At 35.7% G+C, this 24,213-nt stretch overlaps 1 protein-coding gene across 2 annotated transcripts in view; it reads left to right on the top strand.

The window, feature by feature from the left end:
* Positions 1-19,569, top strand: part of ESYT2 (extended synaptotagmin 2) — an 80,075-nt gene extending 60,506 nt beyond the window's left edge. Inside the window, exons 14-23 of one of the 2 annotated variants that reach the window (XM_082754385.1) lie at positions 6,829-6,891; positions 8,852-8,926; positions 9,640-9,726; positions 10,520-10,669; positions 11,447-11,835; positions 13,114-13,212; positions 13,979-14,110; positions 15,486-15,591; positions 16,625-16,674; positions 16,790-19,569. In XM_082754385.1, the coding sequence (XP_082610511.1) occupies positions 6,829-6,891; positions 8,852-8,926; positions 9,640-9,726; positions 10,520-10,669; positions 11,447-11,835; positions 13,114-13,212; positions 13,979-14,110; positions 15,486-15,591; positions 16,625-16,674; positions 16,790-16,835 (1,197 nt within the window). In that variant the 3' untranslated portion in view covers positions 16,836-19,569. The remainder of the gene's footprint in view (positions 1-6,828; positions 6,892-8,851; positions 8,927-9,639; positions 9,727-10,519; positions 10,670-11,446; positions 11,836-13,113; positions 13,213-13,978; positions 14,111-15,485; positions 15,592-16,624; positions 16,675-16,789) is intronic. The other variant, XM_082754386.1, reaches the window with a different exon arrangement.
* Positions 19,570-24,213: the final 4,644 nt, after the last annotated feature.

The following is a 24,213-nucleotide window of genomic DNA, read 5'->3' as shown; positions in this document are numbered from 1 at the left end:
ATTATGGCAGTAATAAAGTAAACCCCACCATAAATGAGGAAGCACTGAATTTTTCCATTTTTTAGCATTGCTATTAGGTGAGAAATTTTGGGAGTGATGGCTAAAATACTAATCAAAGATGGAAGTTTTCAGGCCTCATATTTTTTTTGCATTTTGCAAATTTGTCCACTCACCTTAAATTTCAGTTAAAATAAAATACTGCATTGAAGTGTAACAAATCGAATCACAGTAGCCTGAACAATTTACATCACTGACTAGTGATTTCATTTAGTAAATAGTCTGTTCTAGCATGTATAGAGCAGTGCTTGAAAGAAGTATTATGGGAGATTTTAAAAGCTAAAGAGATGTACCTCATTTGGAATAGTCCTGTATTATCTTCTTAACCTCACTGTATTGAATTTGGGGGAACTCCATAAATTAGCAGAGAGAGTAAAATTACTCTAATACAGAGTAAACATAAATAGAATAGAATTATGGCATGCTTAATATTAGTTTCATAATACTGCAACACACAAAAATGTGTCTGCCTTCTGTTTTGTGTGCTAGATTAAATTGAACCCACGTCTTTATTTTTTTGTTAAACTACTGGATTTTACTTAAATGAAGCTCTAAAAGTTTGTTAAAATACACTGAAGCCTCTTAATTAAAAAGGAATAATTTATAGTTCTCTTATCCACCATCTCCTAACAATCCCCTAAGTTTTTCCTTACAATCTTGCTTTTCTGTTTTACAATAGTTTATCTAGGAAATATGTAGAGGCTTTGTCATAAGTTTTGGTTTGTTCCCTTCCTATTTTTCTATTTATTTTTCTATTTGTTCCTTTCCTATTTTTCCTAGCATTGTCTCCCTCCCTTACAGAGGTTAAGCTGCAAACTTCATGTTTTACCTACTTTTGGAGATGGTATTTTTGTTTCAGTGTTTCAATCAGTACTTCTGATCAGTAGATCTCTAAACTCTAGGGCATGGAAAGGGAAAGGAAGTTCCTTGCCCAAAGCTGACTACTTAGCTACAGAATCCCAAATTTCTTATTGCTATTTTGTTTACGGTATAGCATTGCATGGGTAGTGTTGGGGAATAAGGATGGTCATAGCATGGAACCCGTTTATCACTTTTTTTTTCCTGTTCTGCCAGCCCATAAAAGTAGTTGCTACAAATAACTCAGTATTTAATTGCAAGTCATTCTCTGTCCAGTAATGTGCTAAAGAATATGATAGAAACTAGCATTGAACACTTGAAAATTCCACGCTTACAACAATAATAAATACAATACTGTTTTAAATTCAAATTGTCCAGGAACAGATAGGAAAAGGCATTACAATTGGGTTGGAGGGAAAATACCATGGGAGGACAGCTTCTTGTGGCAGGACTGAAAGGATTTTTATAGATTCTGTAATGACAATAATTAGATCATGTAAGGGAATTCCTACACAAAATACAGAAAATTATAGTGAATACAGCTCTTTTTATGTCCATTTGGTTGCGATATGGAACAACAATTACAAGATTAAGCATAGGCTAAACAGGCTAGCTTCTCAAGTTGTGTTCATATTCATTGATAGGGTTGCTGTAGTGTAATAGTAAAATTGCTTTTTTTGGATTGTTTATATTTATGGGGAACAAAAGGTTAAAAGACAACAAAGTCTCACTTAGAACTATGCTATTTATTAATAGTTTTGAAGACTTGTCCACAGCTTTTATGATAAAAATGAAATATTTTCTGGATGAATAAGAACTTTTTATTGCCTTCAAAACGGATTTTTTTTAAGTTATTGCTGATCACTGATACATTTTAGATTTAGCATCAGCCTTATTTTGTTTGAGTTACAGTGGATCCCTATCAGACTTTTTTTTTTTTTTTTTTCACAAATGCATTGTAGTTGTGAGCTTGTGAGCATTAGGATGATTTATCAGAAATATGTTTTATGTGAAATAGAAATGGTTTAGAAGTCAGGTCTCTAAACGTAGTTGGAACTGCCATATAAATCCGAACTACCAAGAATAAACCAGGAAAGTTGTGTTAATATATTTCAATAATTAATTAATAAAAAAGCAAAAAAAAATATCAAGTTGCCGTGCTACAGAAAGTTGTTTAACTGTTGAAACCGTTCATAATGACAAATATTTTTGTTATCTGCTGTTTTCTCTGGAATCCTTTGACTGTCTTCTTTAACTTTCTTGTGTAGTAAAGCTGCTTATGCATTCATTCTGCCACAATCCCATCACTCTGCTTTCTCCTTCCATTTCCATCTTCCTAAGAGTATCTACGAGGGAAACTTTGGGTGTGGATACTTAAAAGAGAGGAGAGCATCGGGACTAGTCTTTTGTGAAAACACTACCTCACTCTATAGAGCACTATTTGTGAGTTCTCTGGTGTTATTTGTATTGTACCTTTTATCTGCCAGAGTGTGTATTAGTGCTACTAAAGCCACTCACTCTAGTGGATTGAGAGCATGCAATTTGTTTTGCTGCATGGTTTCAACAAGTGTGCATTGTTTTTTTTGTGCTATTTTTCTTGCATTTTAAAGGCTATTTAAATTTCATTGATCAGCATATCATTGGGTAAGTAATTAACCTTTCATGATAAAAACCCAAGATAAGTTTGTTGTAAAAGCTTTTACATTTAACTTAAATTGGTGATTCATTGAGAAACAAAATGCATACTATACTAGTACGCTGTGTGCTGGCAATTGTTGGCTTTTATTGTAAAGGAAAGAAAATGTAATAAATACTACAGCCAGCATCTCAGAATCTTTAATGGTGATGCACTCAACATTTCTAAGAACTTGCAACCTTTCCACACAGGTTCAAGTATTGAGCTAAAAATGGGTGTGATTCTTTGTGCATCCCAAACTATAAATTCCCTTGTAAATTCTGTTTCACTCCATGATGCTCCTTGTTTTGCAAATTCCCAAGCTCCTTTTTTTTTTTCTTTTCTTTTTTTTTCTCCAAATTAGTCTGTAGTCAGGAAAATCCAGGCTAGGGAGAACCAAAAGTTAATATTTTTGCTTTAATTTAGTGATAGGAGATTATTGTAAACTAATGAGCCTCTGAATACTTACACCTAAGTCTGTAAACACAACCTTGGTATTCCCAGAAAGAATAGGAGTCTGTTCAGAATAAGAACTCTTTTGCCAGGGAGGTTGTTATGCCACTGCAGATTGTGCAGATTTAATTTGTAGATGGCTGCTTTTCATTCGTATCATAAACTTTGATTTGAAAACATTCTTCCTCCTTCTCCCTCCAATAAACCAACAAAACCAAATCATTTTCTTGGTCTTTTCAGTTAGTTTCTTTGTAGGGATTCATTTTCCAGTATCAAAAAACTTTGCATCTACTAACCAAATCGAATAAAATTTAATGACTAAGATACACAGTTCTTAATCATAGATACTTATATTTTTGGAGAAACACGTGTAATTTATTGGTGTCATAAGGATTCAAACCACATACTGCATGGTTTAGTTCTCTTGGTGCTAAAACTGATTAGTTGCTGTTTTAATTATAAAAACTATAGATATATCATTTTAAAAAAAAAAAAGTTTGATAAAAGCGTCGACTTGATGTCATTGTTAGAACATTTCATCTAGATATGACAGCACCTAATGAGACACAGGACAAAACTTTCCAAATCCATGAAGCTATTTGCAAGTCAGGGTGGAACTGTTTTAAGATAGTTATGTTTGGGTTTTCTCCAACAACACTGTCAGCTGGCTTGTTCTGCAGTTGCTGTTGGGTACCAGTCTTGCAGCAAGCAAAGGGACAATTTATGGCTGGAAGGTGGGAGAGAGGAGAGGACTGTCATAGCCTAGAGATAACAGTTGTAGAACTGCCCATCATTTTAAATGTCTTATGCACACACCTCTAAGTTCAGGTATCTAACTGACATGTCTGAGTTATTTTGGGGGGTTGTGGATGTGTTTGGTGGCTGTTAAAAAGGGCTTTTACTTCATTTGCAGGGGAGGAACAAACAAAGCCCTGAATGCTCAGATTCTTTCTGGTTGTTTTTATTGACTGCTGGAAACCTAGATTCATGGCACCTAATTCAGACGTTTACCCATCTAAATCTGATTTATCTTAAGGATTATGAACTGTGCTCTTAGTATAATTTCTAGAAGTACATAATACTAGTTTTATGATATATTGTCATATATATACATATTAATTTAGTGTGTATATATATATAACATCTAAATTATCTGTATTTTAAATCAGCTCTTCCAGGTCAGTCACTGTCTTCTGGTTATCAGCTGAGAGATTTAGAAACTTCTAAAGCACCATTCGAAGCCCAAGAAAAAAGTTAGTGAGTTAGCATAAGTAATGAGTTGCATACCACAGCGTATCAAAATAGCATTTGGCTTAATAATAAAACAGCTTGTTAGGTGCCATATAACTTATGGCCTTGCTATACTAGGATTTACTGCAAAAGTCATTAGCCATTAGAGAGTACTAACCAGAAGTTGGATTTATTTCATTGTGTTAGTTGTCAGTATTACTCTTGGATAACTGTCCCCTTTTCATGTAACTCAGAGACGCTCAGAACCATAGCAAGACAACTTTGTAATCCAAGACAAGACCTTTCCTTTTTTTTTTATTGAATACTCCAATTTCTTCTCCTAGTCTCCTCCCTCCCAGCCTTTCAGCCACCTTCCTCATGGACCTGCAGCTCCTTCCCTTGAAACCCGAAGTCTGGCTTAAACATATTTGCCCCAGCTGGTATCCCTGTTGGCCTTCCTTGCTATGATTCCAGAGGAACTGAGACTTGTGCAATAGCCAGGAATCACTGGTTGCCTACCTTTATAATTGATGACAGAGGTTTGTTTTGGGCTTTTAAAACCCCTTGGAACAATAACATAGGGGAAAAACTGTGTATTGCATTTGCAGGCAAAATGCAAGGGAAGGATGGCCAGTAAGTTTGAGGGGCAGTTTATAAATTAAAATGATACTGATGATCTGCACGTATGATCTGAAAAATTAGGTGCTTTTCAAAAGAGGACATGTTATCCCATATTAACATGGAATAAGAAGGGCTGTCTGACAGGAATAGATCTGTAGTCATGCTGTATCATGTTGTTACAAAACATAAATACCATCTTGACTATAGAATGGAGTGTAGCCTCGCCTCTAAGATGTGTGGACTAATCCTTCTGTTCTGCTTTGACATTAGTAAGGCCCTGATTTTGGACACAGCTATTGAGGATGGAGACCAACTAAAATGAATCTGGAGGGCAGCAGTGATGATAATGAGTAAGCTAGAAAACATGACCAGCAGAGAAAGAATAACAAGAATGCGCTGAGCCTTAGGAGAAAAAAATGAGGAAGGAAAGGACACAAGACTGCTGCAGAGAGTTTTACATGTTCATCAAAGAACAAAAAGCTTAAATTCCAGCAAGGAACATACCAGTAGGGCTTTAAAAAGCCTTTGAATGATAAGGAGAGTTAAACGTTTTGATCAATGTGTCTGGGGATATTGTGCAGTATCTGTGTTTGAAGGTCTTAAGTACAATAATCTTAGACCCTAACATATCTAAATAAGTACTTTTGGAAGACTGCTTAATTTTACTTTACACACACACACAAAAATATTTATTTATTTGTTTAAAAAAGCCAAGCTTCTTCCTCCCCTCCCCAGTTTCATTATATTGTATGTTCCTTCTGAAACAGAAATGTCAAAACTGAACGCTAGGAATCTTGTCACACAGGCTGGCCAATATATGGATGTGACATCCCCAAAGAAAATGTAAAAAAAAAAAAAAAATATTTCTGCATGAAGCTTAAAATATTTTTTCAATTTTTAGTCCCTTCTAAGTTTGTATTTCATGAAAGCATTTCTTTTGGCAGAGCATTAATTATCTTGTTTTCTGTTCATCATCCAGCATGTTTACAAAAGCCACTATGCAATTATTTTTTTTGCCATATATTACAGCTTTAAAGCAGAATTCTCCCTTTAAATAGAAATATGTGCTTGTAAAAAAGCCAGACATAAGTATACTGCTTTGAAATAGGTTTTACGTCAAAAATATATTTCCTGAAATTACCTCTTTTGCATCGAATGCTATCAAAAATTTTCCATCCTATTTTTGTAATTTACACGTGTCACTTAAAGAACAATCTATTGTTAGTAAAATAAAATGCAAAACTTTGCTTAGTTAATGGAAAACAGTCAGGTGTTTTGTTTTGTTTGAACTATATCAGTTCAAACTCCTCCTGTTAGTTTACTCAGTTAAAGACATGCAAGTAAAGTATATTTATTTCTAGACAGCATGCAGTCTTTTATATCATTCATCTGGTTAAGAGTCTCAAACAACTAAATTTTTTATAATAATCTATGTCTTGTTAATACTTCGAGCATAGTAATTCCTCCTACAAAAGCGTTCCTTCACATAACCATTTGATTTACCACAGTAGCTTCTATGTTGGGAAAATATATGCAGCCAAATTTTAAAAAGGTTAATACAGAAGGTAGTGCTTAGGACAGCAAGCTCTCAATACAATCTGTTTTATGAAGGTTCTTTATTACTATAAAAGAGCTGTTAAGGAGAGCTGATAAGAACTGATAAGTGTATTGAAAGGATGTACCTCAGTTTAAAAGCAGAATACAAACATTCAGAGAGGATATGGGGGAAAAAAAGCTTTGTCCATTTTTATTTACTTATTTTTGTTTGTTTGTTTTAGTGATCCCATCATTGTTTTGTTTGAAAGATTTGTGTGGTCTTTTTTTTTTTTTTTTTGGTCCTATGTTTTCATGTAATAATTAATTAACCTAATGAAATTGCTTCATTGCATGACTTTACTAACCCTTCCTGTGTTCATTCTCTCCTGACTTAAAAGCATAATCCATTAGAATTTAACCCTGATGGCTTGAAGAAGGCTGCTGTTCAGAAAGCCCTAAAGGTAAAACTAATATAGTTGTCCATTTAAGGTCACAACAGTAATTGGAAGTGCACAAATGCCTGCAACACTTTCCTTGCAACAGTGAATGGAATTTCTTATGCCAGATCTGTATTTAGTGCAATTCAGTTTTATTTACCATCTGATTTCAAGAAATGGTCAAGATGCTGGTAAAATTCTATGGTGTGTGGTAATCTGAATTTTAAATCAGTCAAGTAGAGCATTGGCTGCTTTAGAAGACCAAAATAAATTAATCCTGAGAACTAGTGTGAAGAAGTATTTAAAGAACAAAGCCGACATGAAAGCTAAGACATCTTTTACATACTGATACTTTACTGCTCAACTCTGAATGACTAGCCAACAAAATCAATGTCTTACGTATTTTTGAATTAATCATTTTTCTGTTAGATGTTTTTGGAAGCTTTTACATCTTTTATATGAAAGCTGAATAAATTCAGCCCAGCCTTTTGATATGGAAGACTTCATGTTGATTGGCAAACTTGGAAGGCACAAACCAAGTTCTCAGCTGGAGGAACTTGGACAATAGGCAGGCTATAGTAGACTGAATATCCTGTCAACAGCAAAGTGGCAGATGTTAGGGGTGTGTTACTGTCTATTTAGCATGCATTATTATTATTTATATTTATGTATGAGAATAAGCAACAGGGTCTTTTTGCAAACTAGTGAAGTTTCTTCATTTTATGAAAAAAGGGAGCTTTAGACACCTTTTTATGGGTGAAGAAAAAATGAAACAAATTTCTCTTACCATTTTTCCCACCGTCAGCTGGAATGTAATCTGACTTTCTTTGTATTCCTTAGACCTTGTAGGCTGTTGTCTTTGATTAAGGCTATATACCTTTTATTAGAAATCACAAAAGAAAGGCAGCATTCATCCAAGAAAGGAGTGATTTCTACCAGCTTTTTTTTCTAGAGGAAACTATTGTTAATAAGCAGTGTGTCACAGTGTCACATTAAAATCAACTAATATTAGTAGAAGTATGATGTCAAAAACATAAATTCAGATCCAAAATTACCTTAAAATACACTCATTATTAATTTAAAAAAAATAAATTATTTGAATTATTTGTGACCTTACATGCATAAAGTAGATTTTAACTAACTTTCTGTTTACAGTTTCCTACAGGTAGAACTCAAAGTATATTAACTATGCATACTGTACTGTCTAGGCCTTTTAAACTGCATTAACACCTACTTGAGATGATTAACTTTCATGTCTAACTTTTCTTTCTGACAATTTTTGTAGTTAATTTAAAATTTTTGAAAAAATGTGTTATTGGGAATGTTCCTTTGTGTATGTAATTTGTTTCTAAACTGATGTTTATTTTCACAGTTTGATGTAACGCTATACAGCTGGTGAGCAAGGCTCAGATATGGCAGATGGTTGATTCTCTAGTAAAGAGTATTTGGTAAACTGTAGAAATATACGTCAGGTACATCATAGTGAATCTTCTTTCTCCCCAGACTGAAAGTGGGGAATATCAATGTTCTGGTATTACATCTAGCTTAACAATAATACTGCCATGTAAATAAAGTGAACTTTCTGAGTTTGTGTTTTTTCCATATCTTCCATCTATATGCCTTACTCATTTTGCAATTTTAACTATGCTTCATGGGCTTTGGGCGTTGTTGTATACTCATTAAAGGATTTGCACCTTTTCAGTTTCATCCAAAGAAAACAGAAAAGAGTCTAAAATTCCTGTTTATTTCTAATGTTTTGTTTTAGTTTACTTAGGGAAGTTGGACACCTTCATGTTAATGTGTTCACCAGCCACTAGCCAGTCTGCCATTCCAGCCTGTTGAATAAAATGCTGAGAATAATAGATAGTCATACAGTAGAATGCAAATTAATTGTATTTTTAAGATGCAGACATTTAAGTTTCAGAGGAGACATTTAGGAGAAGAGTTTAGTCTGAAGACAAAGTTTTTGCTTTTTCTTTACCAGTCAGGAAAGAAAATAAACAGCAATCCCAACCCACTTGTTTTGCTGTCAGTTGGACACAAGGCACAGGAAAGTAAGGTAAGTTCCTGCTCTCTGTACCTGTCTCTGTCTACAGACATTTCGTAGCACATTGTGATTGGTATTGGCTATCAAGCCCTTGAGCACATCCACTGCTCTAAAAGTTATCACCAGAACTGAAATTTCCGATGAGGACCCAAGTATTGAATGGGTTCTTAATTCAAGATGTCTGTGAGTAGAGACCAGATTTGTAAATGTCCTTTCATAGTAGGTTCTGATCTGCAGCTGGGATTCCTGCCACAGTAGTTGTGTAAGTAACACTGTGAGCAAAACACAGGCTTCAAAACACTGATCAGGATTTGAAAATGCGTAGACAGAAATGTCTAGGTTGGAGGGGACCAAGAAGCTCATCTGGTACAACCTTCAGTTTAAAGTAGGACCTTTGATTAACCAAAGTGCTGTGTAGCTGTCATGGGTATTTCCAGCAGAGGAAATTCTACCACTTCTACAGGCATCCTATTTCAATGTTTTATTGTTTTCATGGTGAAGAATTTTATGTATATGAAAAATAAGAATTTCCCCTGAAGCAGCTGGTGGCTATTGTCTCTTGTCCTGCCATTATGTATCCTTGTCAATGAGTACCTCCACCTGGTCTATAACTACTTTTCAGATATTAGATTAGATCCCCCCTCCACTGCCTTGACAAGAGCTTTATTAGACAAACATATTTTACAATTTGTCTGTGTCCTGTTCTTTCTGTTCTCTGACTTTAGATTCGATACAAGACCAATGAACCAGTATGGGAGGAAAACTTTACTTTCTTTGTACACAACCCCAAAAGACAAGATCTTGAAGTTGAGGTACATTGTCTCACTCTTTAGATACCTTTCTTTTTTAAGACATTTCAGTAGAAATATTTAGATGTTATAGGCTGTTACGACATAACTATTATATTGTGTACACCATTACAGTTATGCTTAAATTGTTTTTTAATACTAGGCTATGAAATGTTATTAAAAATAAAAAAAAAATATTATACCCAGTCTTTCAGTAGAACATGCTTGATGACTGTTATATTTAAATACATAACCTATGAGAAGAAAAGTAATTTTTGATGTCTGTTTTCAATCTTAAGTCTTCTCAATTGCTAGCAGAAATACCATTACGTATGGCTGATTTTGTTACCTTTCTCATACTGAGGAAGTCTTTGCTTTATCCAAATACCATATCCCCTTACACTGCTGAAATGTTATCCATGTAGTAAATGAGGGCTGTCATAGTTGCTATTTCTCTAACAGTTATGGGAACTCATTTTGCACAGGCCATTAGGAAACCACAGATATTTTGATCAGGGATCAACTAGATATATATTCTAGATGTCGATGTAGTTGGTTAGTTGTCTTGCTGTAGTTATCTTGTTAGTATGTCTTTCTGTAGAAGATAGGGATGAAGAAAGTAGGCATGAAGTATATTTGCTATTTTCTTCTTCAGTGTAAAGTAGTTTTATGATCAGGGAAGCTTGATTGAAGAACTATCTATGTTCCTTGTGCTTTTGTGCTTTTCTTTTTAAATAAAACTGTCATTTCATTTTCTTTCTGTGATTTTTTACAAAGTAGATGATAACAACATTACTTACCTTCTGTGTTCTTTCAGGTGAGGGATGAACAGCACCAGTGTTCTCTGGGGAACCTCAAACTGCCTCTAAGTCAGTTGCTAGAGAGTGAAGATTTAACTATGCATCAGCGGTTCCACCTGAGCAACTCTGGTCCAAACAGCACTATAAACATGAAGATTGCACTCAGGGTACTCTTAAAACTTTTCACATTGTAAATATATGAAAGTGTATTTAAGACTATTATGATTTCTGGTCCTTTGTCTTTATGAAGAAGATGGTACCTCTCCTTGGCTGTCTGTCACAATGCCTTGTGTCCTTTGGCCAGCAGTGATACGAAGTACACAAAGATATTCTATAATTCAAATACATTCTATTTCAAAACCAGAAATTCTTGGAACAAAACAGTAATCTGCTTTAATTAAGACTGAGTTTCCCCTTGTTTTTAGGCTTGGAAACTGTATGGAATCTGAATTCCTGCTAGTCTTTTATGAATTAATCTTGATCTTACAGTCACTGTAAGATCACTGAAATCGTTATCTTGCAGAAATGGAACAGAGGTCATCATGGTCAAAAAAAAAATAATAAAGTTTACGCAGAAAGGAAGTACCTTCGTAGTACTAGAAAAATTCAGACCAACTTTCAAGTACATTGGAGACTTCATCAAAAAGCTTGCATGCTTGAAAGTTGGTTTTTGTTTTCCCCCAGGTAATTTTTTTGCATAATACATCAGGGCACCTCTTTGGAACACTTCTGTTAATTTCTGTTATTTGTTCTTTTCTATGGCACTTTATGTAATATATTTGTAATATGAAACTATTTCCTATTGTAAATGAGTGTGACCAAAATTTTTGGTCCTGGTTTACTGTCTTAATTTAACAACTTGTCACTAAGTACTCTCTGTAAAAACAAATATATTCCTCTTTTTTGTAGTATAGTAATATTGTATGTATTTTAACTGTATCTAGGTCCTTTCTCTTGAAAAGCAAGCAAGATCTCCAGATCATCAACACTCAGCCCAAGTAAAAAGGCCGTCTGTTTCCAAAGATGCAAGAAAATCATCTTTTAAGCCTCAGGTTCCTGTCTCACCACCACTTGATTCAAACAAACCTGTTCCAGCCTCCCCAGTGACTGACAGTGATAAAAAGACAGATGTGGCTGAAAAAAGTCAGCCTCCCAATGCCAGTCCTCAGTGGCCAACAGATCTCAGCCGAAGTTCTTCGAGTCTTCATGCCTCTAACTTCAATTATTCTCCCAGCCACCTCTCAGTCAAGGAACCAACTCCTAGCATAGCCTCAGACATATCTCTGCCCATTGCTACACAGGAGCTACGGCAAAGACTACGACAACTTGAAAAGTATGATGTTAATTACTTGTTTTGCAATGCATCTAAGTTCCTTTATAAGAAAATGTTATGCAGCCAAAGAAATAGCTCAATTTGCATTTCAGTAATATTTTTCCTGTTGCAGATTGAGCCTGGAATTAGAAAATCAGCCTTTGAACTTTCTGCTTCCTCTTGGTACCTCAGTTAGACAGATTTTGCAATTAGAAGTTACTACACCATTGTTGTGATCTGCAAGATAAAGTCCACCTTGCTCTCATTACTGCACTGACTATGTAGTGCTGAAAAGAGTAGAATGGTGAGAAGGAAGGATTTGTGTTGGTAAAACATTAGTCACACTCATGCCAGTAGTTGCTTGTTTCACCACTGAATCATATTAGCATTAAGCCAATTTAAGCTTACTATAGCTGGTCTTCTTCATAAATTACACAGAGGGATAGTTGACTATAAAGAATGCTAAGTGACTGGTCAGTTGTTATTCAGTTAATGAGGATTGCTGCAACTATGATTTCTTAAATTCTCTATTTTTTTTTTACTTACCTCAAAGGGCAGCTATACTTACCAGTCAAGGTAGCAGAGCAGCTATCCTACTCTGAATAGGAGAACAGAAGCCATTAGATCCCTGTTTAAGTTGGAAGCTTCTCTATGAATCTAAGTAGATTCATAGAGAAAGACAGAGAGTACTCAGAGGAGTATGACTCAGTCTTTAATATAACGTTTGTTTTAAGGAATTAAAGACCATGGTTTAATCTGCTGTTGACTGTCTCTTCAATCTATACAAGCCTACCTGCTTCTGTGCTCCAGTTCCCTATTCATCTTTAGGGTCCTTTGTCTTCATTTTGTCAGTCTCTCTTTTAGTCCAAAACTGGGTTAGACTTAATTATGATAAATGTTGAAATACTACTTATTATTTAACACACAAATTTAATACTTCATTATTTGCCAAGAGTGGTAAAGCTATGGCTAAGGAGGTCCTTTATTGCAAGCCCCATGTATTTAGGTACTCTGACCTTTATTCTTCTTATTTTTTTTAGTAAGAAAATACTGAACAGGAATATTTCATTCTAGCCTATTGATCAATGGCCTAAACTATGAGAAACTGATGAAGATTTGAAACTGATGTGAAGATTTCACATTTGTGTTCTCTCGTCTTTCACGTTGGTGCAGTGACAGTTGAAATAGATAATACAATATTTCTGGAAATACTGTTCTGAAGTACTTAATGAATTTCAGTTGGATCTTACTGTAAACATGTTACTTAAAAGCGTATAATATTCTGCTTTTTCACCACAGTGGAACAACTTTGGGGCAGTCTCCATTAGGACAGATACAGCTAACAATTCGTCATAGTTCACAAAGAAACAAACTGATTGTGGTAGTGCATTCCTGCAGGTGAGCATAAGACACCAAATTTTATTTTTAGTTCTTGATATATGACTTTGTCATATCTTGACATACCCTCTTAAACTGTTTGATTGCATGGATGGTCTTCATTACTTTTAAAATGACATGCTGACTGTAATTATTTGTAAATACAAAATCATACAGAGCTAGACTTACAACAGAATCGGTTAAAACCGAGGATTTCGCTGTGTTTTTTCCTTTGCCTATATCAGATTTTAGATTGAAATGGTATGTAGATTTCTACCAGAAGTGTCTAAAATCTTTATCTAACAGCATGACTTTTTCATGGAATGACAAAAAGCATGATTTTTGGAAAGCCACATGCAAGCACTGAATTGGATTCAAGAAACATTAAGTTTCCAGCTCTGCTGTCTACTTACCATTTATCTGACCTTGTACAAGCTACTGCTTAGCAGTTTTTAGATTTTTTTTCCACTGTTTTATGTATTAGAATGTAGCCAATATGTAGCCATACTTTGTGCAGGATATCCCAGAACTGATTTATGTAAGGATTCTAAAATACAGTTATCATAAAGATGCAGATGATTCTCAAACGGGTGTTATGTTTCTAGAAATATTTTTCCACAAGTTTGATACTTCATGCATGGGAAACATCAAAGATATGTATGTGGTGATGAAGTGAACTTTGTTTAAATATAGAGTGCTAAATTAAGGGATAGTAGTGTGGACACATGCTTAGCAATGTCTCATTTATTTTCTAAAAATGTTTTTCCTTGTTCTTCACTGGTCACAGAAATCTAATAGCATTTTCTGAAGAAGGATCCGATCCATATGTTCGAATGTATTTATTGCCTGATAAGAGAAGATCAGGAAGAAGAAAAACACATGTATCAAAGAAGACCTTAAACCCAGTGTTTGATCAAATGTATGTTCTAAACTGTGTGTAGTAGTTCTATATCATGTAATTATAAAGCTGCCAAACCAAGGTTTCTCAGCTTACCTGAATGGGTGAGTTGTTGAAACTCCCAGTTGTCACCACCAGACTTGCTCATACATTTCTCTTCCTCTACAGATAGCTCTTTCCATCCTTCTGTTACCTGTTTTCACTATAACCCTTCTTACTCTGTCACCAGCCACTCCTCTCTTCTGCCTTATCCCATGTTGCATTCTGTTTGTGTGAGTAGCTAAGAAGCAACACGCACTCCTGGGGCAGCTGGTTGGAACATGAGTGCCTTTTGGTTGGCCAGTATGGCTGGTATTGCCAATGTAGCCTTCTTGACAAGAAGCATGTAGATGTAGATTCTGACTGGCCAGTTTGCTGGCTTGTCTCCTCTGTAGGACTGGCCAGGCAGTGTTTGTACATGATCAAATTGCTTGGTCAATCTACTCTGTGGTACTTCTCAGCATCCAGTGAGTCAGGAAATTTCCATGTGGATTAAATCCTGACCAACAGGTTGGGATTTGTGCAAGCTTGTGCAGAATTTCATTGCATACAGATCCTTATCTTTGTACTTAGCTTTCTGATGATGGTTTCACTCAGATACATACCTCTTCCTCCCTCACCCATCACTTCTCAATAACGAAGAGCATTCTCTATAGATAGGAAATTAGTTTGGGGAAAAAAAACACTTCAGTACATTCTGTCCAAGGAAATCTGTAAATTGTTAGTTAGAGGCTCTGGTAGATACACCTGGTACTGCAGCTCGCTCCTGTTTATCCCAGGATTTGTTCTTCTGTGCTTTTCAAAGTAAAAGGTATTGCAAAGCGGTAAAGCTGCTTAAAAACTGTAGTGACAAACAGATGTAGGTTGCGGTGCAATCCTGCCCTTACTTTCTGTAAGTTTCAGATCTAGCAAACAAAATGCGTTCTTTCTTAAAAGTTGATAGTTTCCTTGGTGTGAAAATGAGCTCTGGTTCTAGAGGAATGAAGATCAAGACTGATCAGTCTTTTCATTCTGGAGAATAATGCTGAGCTGTCAAGATAGTAGGATTCTTCACTTTCTTCTCTGTAGAGTCAGTGATTGGCCTTTTATTTGTTTTGTTTGTTGCTTTTAGCAATGGGACAGAAGTATCAAATGTTTGATGTTGATTTGGTATTAATATTGATCAAAGTATAGAAGAAAAATTTTCGGCAAAACTCTGGGATTTTTTCTCTCATCATTTATCTCAAGGCTTTTTTGGGGGGAATTTGTTTGGGGAGGGGCATAATTTGTTTTAGATTTGAATTGCTGTTTTGCTGTAGGAACTGAACTTGCACTTCAGTTACAGCATTCTCTCTAAAGCATCACTTTTTTCTGTCAGATTTGATTTCAGTGTTTCCCTCCCTGAAGTACAGAGAAGAACACTAGATGTAGCAGTAAAGAACAGTGGTGGTTTCTTGTCCAAAGATAAAGGGCTGCTTGGCAAAGTAAGTTGAAAATAAGCAAATTCCTTTAGTACTGTATGTTGTTATATAAAGATTAAAATTCTCTTGTGCAATGAGCTTGTTAGTGTTGACTGACATAGCTGATTCAGGTAGAAAGCTTTCAAAAATTATAGATGGCTTAGATGTCAGGCTTCAGTAAAGGAAGGAATGAAGTGCTAAGGATGAGAGGACCTACATCAGACTGTGAGGTAGTAATCTCTTCTAGAGAATGGTAAGTTTTGAGGCTGGCAGTAAAAAAAAAAAAAAAAAAAAAAAAAAAAAGTAATAATAACCCTGCATGTCTGATTTATTAATTATACAGTCAGAGAAACTAAATAACAGCCAGTAGAAAACTACTGGTATCTCAGAAAATGGTCTGGCAAAATTGCTGGTCTTAAACACAGGTGGTTCAGACATCTTATTTGCAGCAGCGGTGAGAGCTTTTGCATTATGTCAAACCTAAAGGACAAGAAAAATTACACATTTATGCTTAGTAATTAAAATTCCAGAAGATCCATGAAAAAGAACTACTGGAGGCATTCCTAATGCCAGAACCAGCTACTGTGTTTATACCTTCACTGTTCAACAGGCACTCATTAAATCACTGTGTTTCCTACACATAGGAACAGTGTGTTCTTACACCCATGCAGATTGCCATATTCAAACTCTGTAAAGAGGATGACCACGATTCTAATCTCTCTCAGTTTATGGCGAATGGTGTTCTTAATTTTCCTGTTTACAAGGACGTCTGTTAGCATAAATACATCATTTGACTGCCATATCCTTTGTTCAGAAGTTATGCTTGTGAGGTGCTCTGGGACCAGTTTAAGGGTGCAGATTTTTAGCTTAAAACTAGCAGTTTGAAACTGTATTACAAGCCTACAGATAGAAGTTAGCTATGATGGTGAGATTGTAAAACATGTTGTTTATTAATAGTATTATTTATCCTGTAGTTGACAGGATTGTCAAATTTAGTCTTTAAAAGATGTTGAATGAAAGAGACAAGGTGTTAATCACTAATTTCAACTTTCCACAGGTATTGATACCTCTGGCATCTGAAGAACTTGCTAAAGGCTGGACCCAGTGGTAAGTATATTTCCTTTATTAATAATAATATTGCATACTAATAACTTGTATGTTATTAGTGTTAATAATATATGCTAAATGTAAAAACACTTTCCTTTGTTCTCTTTGTTTTCAGGTATGACTTAACAGAGGATGGTACAAGACCACACGGTGCAAGCTAGGTCCATGGAAAATGGGAATTCCCGACACATACCTTTGCCAACCTTTATATATTTTTTAAGCATTGTTCTCACAGATGTACCAATATTATTTTTATAGCTTTACCAATTTAGTTGTTAGACACATCCCCAATAATTTTATAACACTTGGTCATTTTATGTAGACATACAGTTTCTCATTGTTAAATTTTGTATTTTAATTTGCTCAACAATTTTCCACGTTACTGTCATGTGCAATCGTAAAGTAACCTTTTGTGTTTAAGTTCATCTTTATGGTGGTTATACTTATTAGAAAGTGAAAAGATGTTTCCTGCCTTGTTTTATATCTCACCAAGCTATACTGTACCATGTAAATATATACTATTTTTTTATAATTCTTTCATGCTGGTTTGAATTAAGAAGAAAATTAGATAAAGGATATAGGTATTTTCTTCTAAATGCATGTTAATTTCTTCAAATGAATCTCTTTTGTCTTTGCAGCACAATGGTCTTAATGTTAATCATTTTGTGATATTCTTCAAAAACAAACTGCAGAAAAATGTTTTTACTTTATTGTGCTTCTGGCCCAGTGTGGCAACTTTAAAATGTACAAAACATTAACATTTTAGTATTTATATATAAATGTATTATTGGAAAATCATGCTATAGAATATTATAAACAGAAATGAGAATTCTATAAATATTGTATAAAGAGAGGTCCATGAATCACAATTTATAAATTTGAGTTTTCATTTAATGGAGTAAACATTACAAACAGTACAGTTTGTTATACAGGTTCACTTGGGTTTTGTTATTTATTCCTGTACTCTACAGTACTGAACACGTGACCCTTTGAAGGCATGAGGACATGGATTTTACTGTATTATAAACAAATCTCTATTTAGAACTGTCCTGTCTGCCTTGTTTCACCGATAAGGAATACAAATCGGCGTGCAATGTAAGTTCATACAGTAGGCATACGTACAAAACATATGTCCTTTTTATTATAGAATACTATGCTAAATGTTTTATTATTCTATACCTTCTGTAATACTACAATGGAACACCAATATGTAAGAAAGTGTGAAACTGAGTTGAAAGTGACTGTCTTTACAGTTGCCTCATTGCTACCTAGCATGTTTGGTGCATGAAGAAAATGCACGTCAGTGGTCCACACAGCTTTCTTGAGAAATAATGGCGTTCTACTGAAGCATTGCCATAGTCTGCTGCAAGATCAGTAGTGATACTCAAACTGATAAAAGTAGACAGTTGCAAGTTGAAGGGAGAGTATCAGCCTCAACAGCTGAGCTCACAGCTCTAGTTTTATGAATTATGGGGTGTTTTTGTATCCTGAACTGATTTTTCTTTTGCTGGTAAGTTTTCTCAGACTGTTATTAAAAAAAAAAAAAAAATGTGCATTATGAATCCAAGAGAACAGTTGAGCTCTTTCAGAGCCAACAGCCTCATTCTTGGATAAGTATGCAATTAGACAGAAGAAGTACATTATTTAGCTAAGATTCTAGAATGATCTCTCAGCCAAGAAAGAATTTTAAAGCATAACAATAAACTCCTGAAATTAGCTTTATTGTAAAATTACTGATGGAACCTTAATTCTAGATGTAGAATATGCCTACATTACTAGATGTACCAAAGTGCCTACCATAGATGTAGCTTTTTGTCTTTTTCAAGTTTAAGAATTGACTTACTTCAGTTTGTCAAAATTCAATTTAACATTTCTCACATAGATGTGACACACATACACCTCTATATAGTGATGACCTTCTTATTGCCACATTTTGTACAAGACAATTTTTGCAAACAAACCTACGTTATAGATTTTGCTGCTGTTTTTCTGAGGGACTGGGCAATAGAGAGAGGTTCTATGTAAGACATGTTTCTGTTTGAAGGCTTCACTTTATATTGGATTGTATGAGTGTCTATATACATATACACTCATCTGTTCATCTAAAATATATATATTATGAAACAGATTTTCTTTGCTAGATCTCTGTTAAAATGCTAGGAATGAAAAAACGGAATTATCATTAATACAGTGGAAATACAAAAAGCAAAAGGCGTTTTAAGAAAGAGGTGTGCATGCAGTAGTTCAGCACAATTGTCTTTTGCCTTGATTCAGCCAGAGGTGGAAGGACTTTTGCATTACATCTTAGCCAGTAACTCAGCAGAATCTGATCCCAAGCATGCAGATAAGCAGTTAGACTGATACAGTGCTTCAAGTCTTAAGTGAGGTCTGGGGACTGATGTTGGAAGTCTGCACTTGAACAAAAAGAGCGCGTATTTTGTCTTCTGAAGTCTCCAGGGGAAAAGGTGCTGTGTTTGGGTAAACACAAGATGATACCACAAAGTGAGGAACTGAATAAATTGTAGAGGACAGGTTTTCAAAAAAGCTCAGGACCCCCCATTAGGGATAGATTCGTAAGAGAAGTGCAGTTCCTATTTAGGAATCTGAAATGGAGAGAATGTAATTCAGCAACAATGCAAATTCCATAATTCCGATTGGCAGGTAGCAGTCATGGATGCCACAGTATTTAGAAATGTTTAGGAGAGTGAATCTGGATCAGAATAAGATTGCCTATTGTTGGTAGTGGAAGCAAACCTTTGTATCGTAGTTACCAGGTTCTGAGTGTTCTGTTTGTATGGAAGTAGCGAGGACAAACACCACTTTTCCTCTGGGCAAAAATTGCACTTCATTATCAAGTCAATGTACTCAGTATCAACTGATAGCTTTTCATGTAGTTCTTGTTTATCCTGTGCCTTAAAATACGAACATATGAAGATGTTTAAGAAATGGCTAAAATGAGCTTTGTTACATGTATGTATCAACCACAGTCTCTAGTATTGAAACTGTTTTTAGGATTACTCTGCTTCACTGACGTGAAAACCAGCTCTCTTTTACCGCAGTGATACAGCCCAAACTCAAATCAGCATGCATATCAATCAAGTTTGGGTTAAAAGAATTTTAGTTTCGTCTTGAATCCTTTATCAGAGCTGCAGCTAATGGTGAGAGTTGAAATGAGAACAAAGGGTAATCAATTTTGTACAGATTGCCTTTTTTGCTCATGTAATTCTACATTATGATGCATGTATTCAATAAATGGTTCATATGGAAGTCAGTGTCTTGCTTCCCTCTACACACACCCCGTTTTTTTCTCTTTTGTATTTCCTGTCTGAATTTGTAATCTAAGCAAATTTTATCCTGTTAAAATAGCCACATGTTCCAACTACTGCAACCTAGGTGGCCTTGCTGTGAGGTGTACAGGCAGATTTGGGGGTTTTACATGAGAGAAAGTGGAGTGAGAAGTACAGGATGAATCCCTGAACTGGGGAATTCCATGCTTGTTGGTTTGGAACAGGTTCACACTTAAATTGAACAAAGAACATATTAAATCTTTATTTCTTTTTCCTCATAATATAATCAATTAAACAATTTCTTACAATTCTAGCACATACTAATTGTCATGAAATATGTTTTCAAATGCACGTGGAACTTAAATATTTATAACACCTCTTCCCTTAAACAGCTAAAACGTGTCTCAATTCCTAATAATCAGGTTTCATCATCCGTAGATAAAAACTGCAGATGTTCATAACCTGGACACTGTTGTATTTTGAAGGGACCCCACAGGATACACATTATTGGTGCTAACTACAAAATTACAAGGTTTGGGTTGTAGAAGGGCTTTTTGGAGGAGGTATCTTCCTTCGTAGCAGAATAAATGTTTTCTGTTGATCAAAGGGAGGACAAATTTAGATCCAAATCAAACCTTCCCTTCAGGTGGTAACTGGACCCGCACTTGCAAAGCATGCTGCCTGTGTTCATGAGAACTTGTCAGAGTATATAACAGTCCAGATGGGCTTGGTTACTGATCTGATGGGCTCAGCCAAACCTAGACTTTTCTTAATATTGGTTGCAATGTGTAAACCGTTTTGGACCATCCTTTAGTTTCCATCTTAGAGCGTATTTGTCAATATTGATACCAATACAGTTATTTCAGCTAAGAGTTGAATAAAAAAATAGTTTCCTGTGTGGTTTCTGCTTTAATTATTTTAATTATGTGTATTTCCCCCCCCCCCCAGACAAACTGAATGTTGGATGGTACCTTGGACATTTGGTATAAAGAACCAAAAATTCAGATGGTCCCCAGACCTATTTGTGGCTGTAGCTGGCTGCTGAAGGATTTGAGCTATTTCATGACAAATATTGTTTTTATACACCTTAACAAAGTGTCTACCTTTATCATTGTGTGCTCTTCTGCTAATTTCTAAGGCTTATTGTCAGGCTCTCATCAATATTCTCTGCCATCTTCTGAAATACATTATCTGAAAATTGCAAAGCAGCTGAAGTAAGAAACCCACTTGTATTTCTATAAGTGCTATGTCGTGAGCTTAGCTGCCAGATTAGATGGCAGCTCTGGGAGCAAAGTTTTCTCATCTGTATTCATGTGGTAGGGGTGATGCTCTCTGTTCTCACCATCTGCAGGGAATACTGCTTGCCAGTCACCTACAGTGGGATCCAATTTGAGCAGACTGCTGCATATCTGTTTCCTCAGATGCAACTGAAGTGAAGCCAACCTGTCTCCTTTTGTTCCTGTGAGCGCTCAGTAGCCATACACTTCACTGCAAAGGAGTTAAGGGCTAGCAGGGACCATTCTTCCCTTTAACTTCCATGCAGAAACAGGTATGAGGACGCAAAGCCAGTCAAGATGCCATCCTTATACTGGGGCTGTACATGTTAACATCCCAGGGGACCACAGCTGGGGTGATTCTTGGCATGGGGACAATGGGACCGTGGGACCCACTACTGCCAGAACCTGATAACCCAACTGCCCCCACTGATGGCTGTGCAGCCTGAGAAGTGACGTACAGAAGAAAGTCACGAAGTCCCAGCATCCTGGCTGTCCTGTGACTTCATTTACCAGTGCATAGTGAGAACCTGTTGTGTAGCTGTGTGGATCAACTTGTTTTGTTTTGTTTTGTTTTATTTTTGTTTTGCTTAATGGAATTGTTGTAAGCAGAAGTTTGAACTAGAAGACGTGGAGGTCCCTTCCAACATGAATTATTCTATAACTCTTGAGTACATTTTTTCATGTTAAGTAAATGCATTTTTGGTCCTTTGCAGCAGGTCTTCATGGGCATTTTGCTTCCTGACTCTCAGAGGTGGGCTTGGAGCAACACTGGCTGAGCACAAAAACAGGGAAAAGTTGCAATCTTCGATAAGCGAGTGTGTAAAAATTATTTAGTAATTAAAAATGTTACGTATATAATTTGAGCTATAACATAGATAATGCTAGCAAAATGACAGTTGTCTCTAGGTTCTGAATGAAGATCACTGATTTTACTGGTAACTGGGGAGAGATCCCTAAAGTAAAGAAAAAAAAGTGCTCACATTTAATGGTCACTGTTTCCAACACAGAATTTCAGAACAGTGTTTTGTTTTGTTTTGTTTTTTAATTCAAGTGGATTTGCAAGCTCATGTGTTATTCGACAAACACTCAGAGACTGATAACTGGAGCTTCGTGCAGATTAATAATTTAATAAATACTCTGCAAGTCAGTTCCATGCAGCCTTCAGCATGGGAGAAATACCTTCACCGATACTCCAGGTATTTTGTGTGCTTTTCAGTTGCTATCTAGAAGTTAAGTTCAAGTTACCAGGTTTCAGTGTTTTCAACCTAGAATTGATAAGGCCCTTTATCTGGTTTGGCTTGAATCAAACTATTCTCTAAGCTAAAGTAAACATGATAACCAGTGAACAGGTGCTCTGTTGTGACTTTCAGTTCAGAGCTTAGTTGGATAAATGTGACAGACTCTGACAGCAGCATCCAAATGAAGAACTTTTTTTTTTAAGGCATGTCGCTCCTACAGGTGATGAAAAATGAAATAAAATGTAATTAAGTGAAAATGAGTTCGTGGAAATGGTTGTGACTCATAGACTGGTATTTGTGGCAATGCTAAATCTTCATGTTTCATTAGGTAAATCATTAATATGCAGGTAAAGTGAGTTGGAATTGAAGCCTTAAGATACTAAGAGAGATTTCTGAAACGGTTGTAAATCTTGGAGTCTTATGTAACTTTGCTCTACATCATAGCTTTCATTGTATTTAACATGCTCTTTCTAGTTCAGATTATTGGGAATGAAAATAATACTTATTTTTTAACATTGAATTCGCTTATAAAGCATTTTAATTTTGCTTGTCTTTCACAATGAGACACTAAAGTTTTGGGATTTATAAGTGCCTTTTTTTTTTTTTTTTTCCTCCTGAAGACACCTTTATATACCACTAGATGGTAGTGCAGATCCTATTCTGAAATCTGCCTGTTCACTTTGTTTCTTGCACAGTAGTTAAGTGGTATAGATCCCTGGTATCTTTGGAAGTGGAGCCTGAAGTCAACGTTGCTGAAAAGCAGTGAAAAATGGGCATACGCCCCAATGTGCTCTGCTTTCCTTCTTTAATCTGAGGCACAGAACTGAGTTTCATAATGGGGTTAATAACATGGGGATTCATTTTGCCAAAACATTTTTATAAAGGCATCTGCTCATCAGGCACTTGGAAATAAAACAACTGGTCCATGATTTGAGGAAGCATGAAACTTCTGGAAGATTCAGGTTCTACATTCTCCAAAATCTAGTGTACATCTGTGTCAGCAATTCAGATAGGTGTTTCATGTCCTGTAAATTTAGCTGCCCTGTAAAATTGGAGTTGATTATATTACTCCCTAGAGGAGTTGATGCAACTCTAAAGGGAGACAGAAGTCAAATTACAGTTTAAGACATGGGAAAGGTTCTTGACCAGCATATTTAAACATTATTACACTTTAAATTTGTATTTCTACTGTTAGCTCAAGAATGAGGCTAGGAACTCAGGATGTCCAACAGTAAAATCCATCATGCAGTAATACCATAAACATAGGGAAAAATGGGCAAAGACAAGGCTGTACTAGAAAAATATTATGAAACAATTTTCCTTTGCTTCAGGACACGATCAGAAAATACATGCCAAATGACATAGTCACCAGGTCTTGTGATGCTAGATCTGTTTGATACACAGACCAGGAATAATTGACAGGTATGTCTAAATCTGTGAGCACTTCCAAGAGCCTGACTCCAAACATAACCCCAGATGATATTGCACTGAGCAAGTATTACACTCCCTTAATTCCCTATTTATTTGTTTGTGAATGAAGGAAACTGGGCATGCAGTCTGCAAGAAAAATAGTACAATGGGCTTTGGTTAGGTTCCTGATCTGGATCAGGAACACGGGGAATAGTCATGTCTCAGCCTTGACAACGCCAACAACGATGTGAGAGACAAATAAATGCTGGTGGGTTCTACAACCAGGGTAAAGTAGTTTGCCACATTAATATGTACACACACATATAT

The sequence above is a fragment of the Aythya marila genome (assembly GCF_965140915.1).
Source record: "Aythya marila genome assembly, chromosome: 2".
Lineage (NCBI taxonomy): Eukaryota > Metazoa > Chordata > Aves > Anseriformes > Anatidae > Aythya > Aythya marila.
This window is presented reverse-complemented; position numbering and strand designations above follow the sequence as displayed.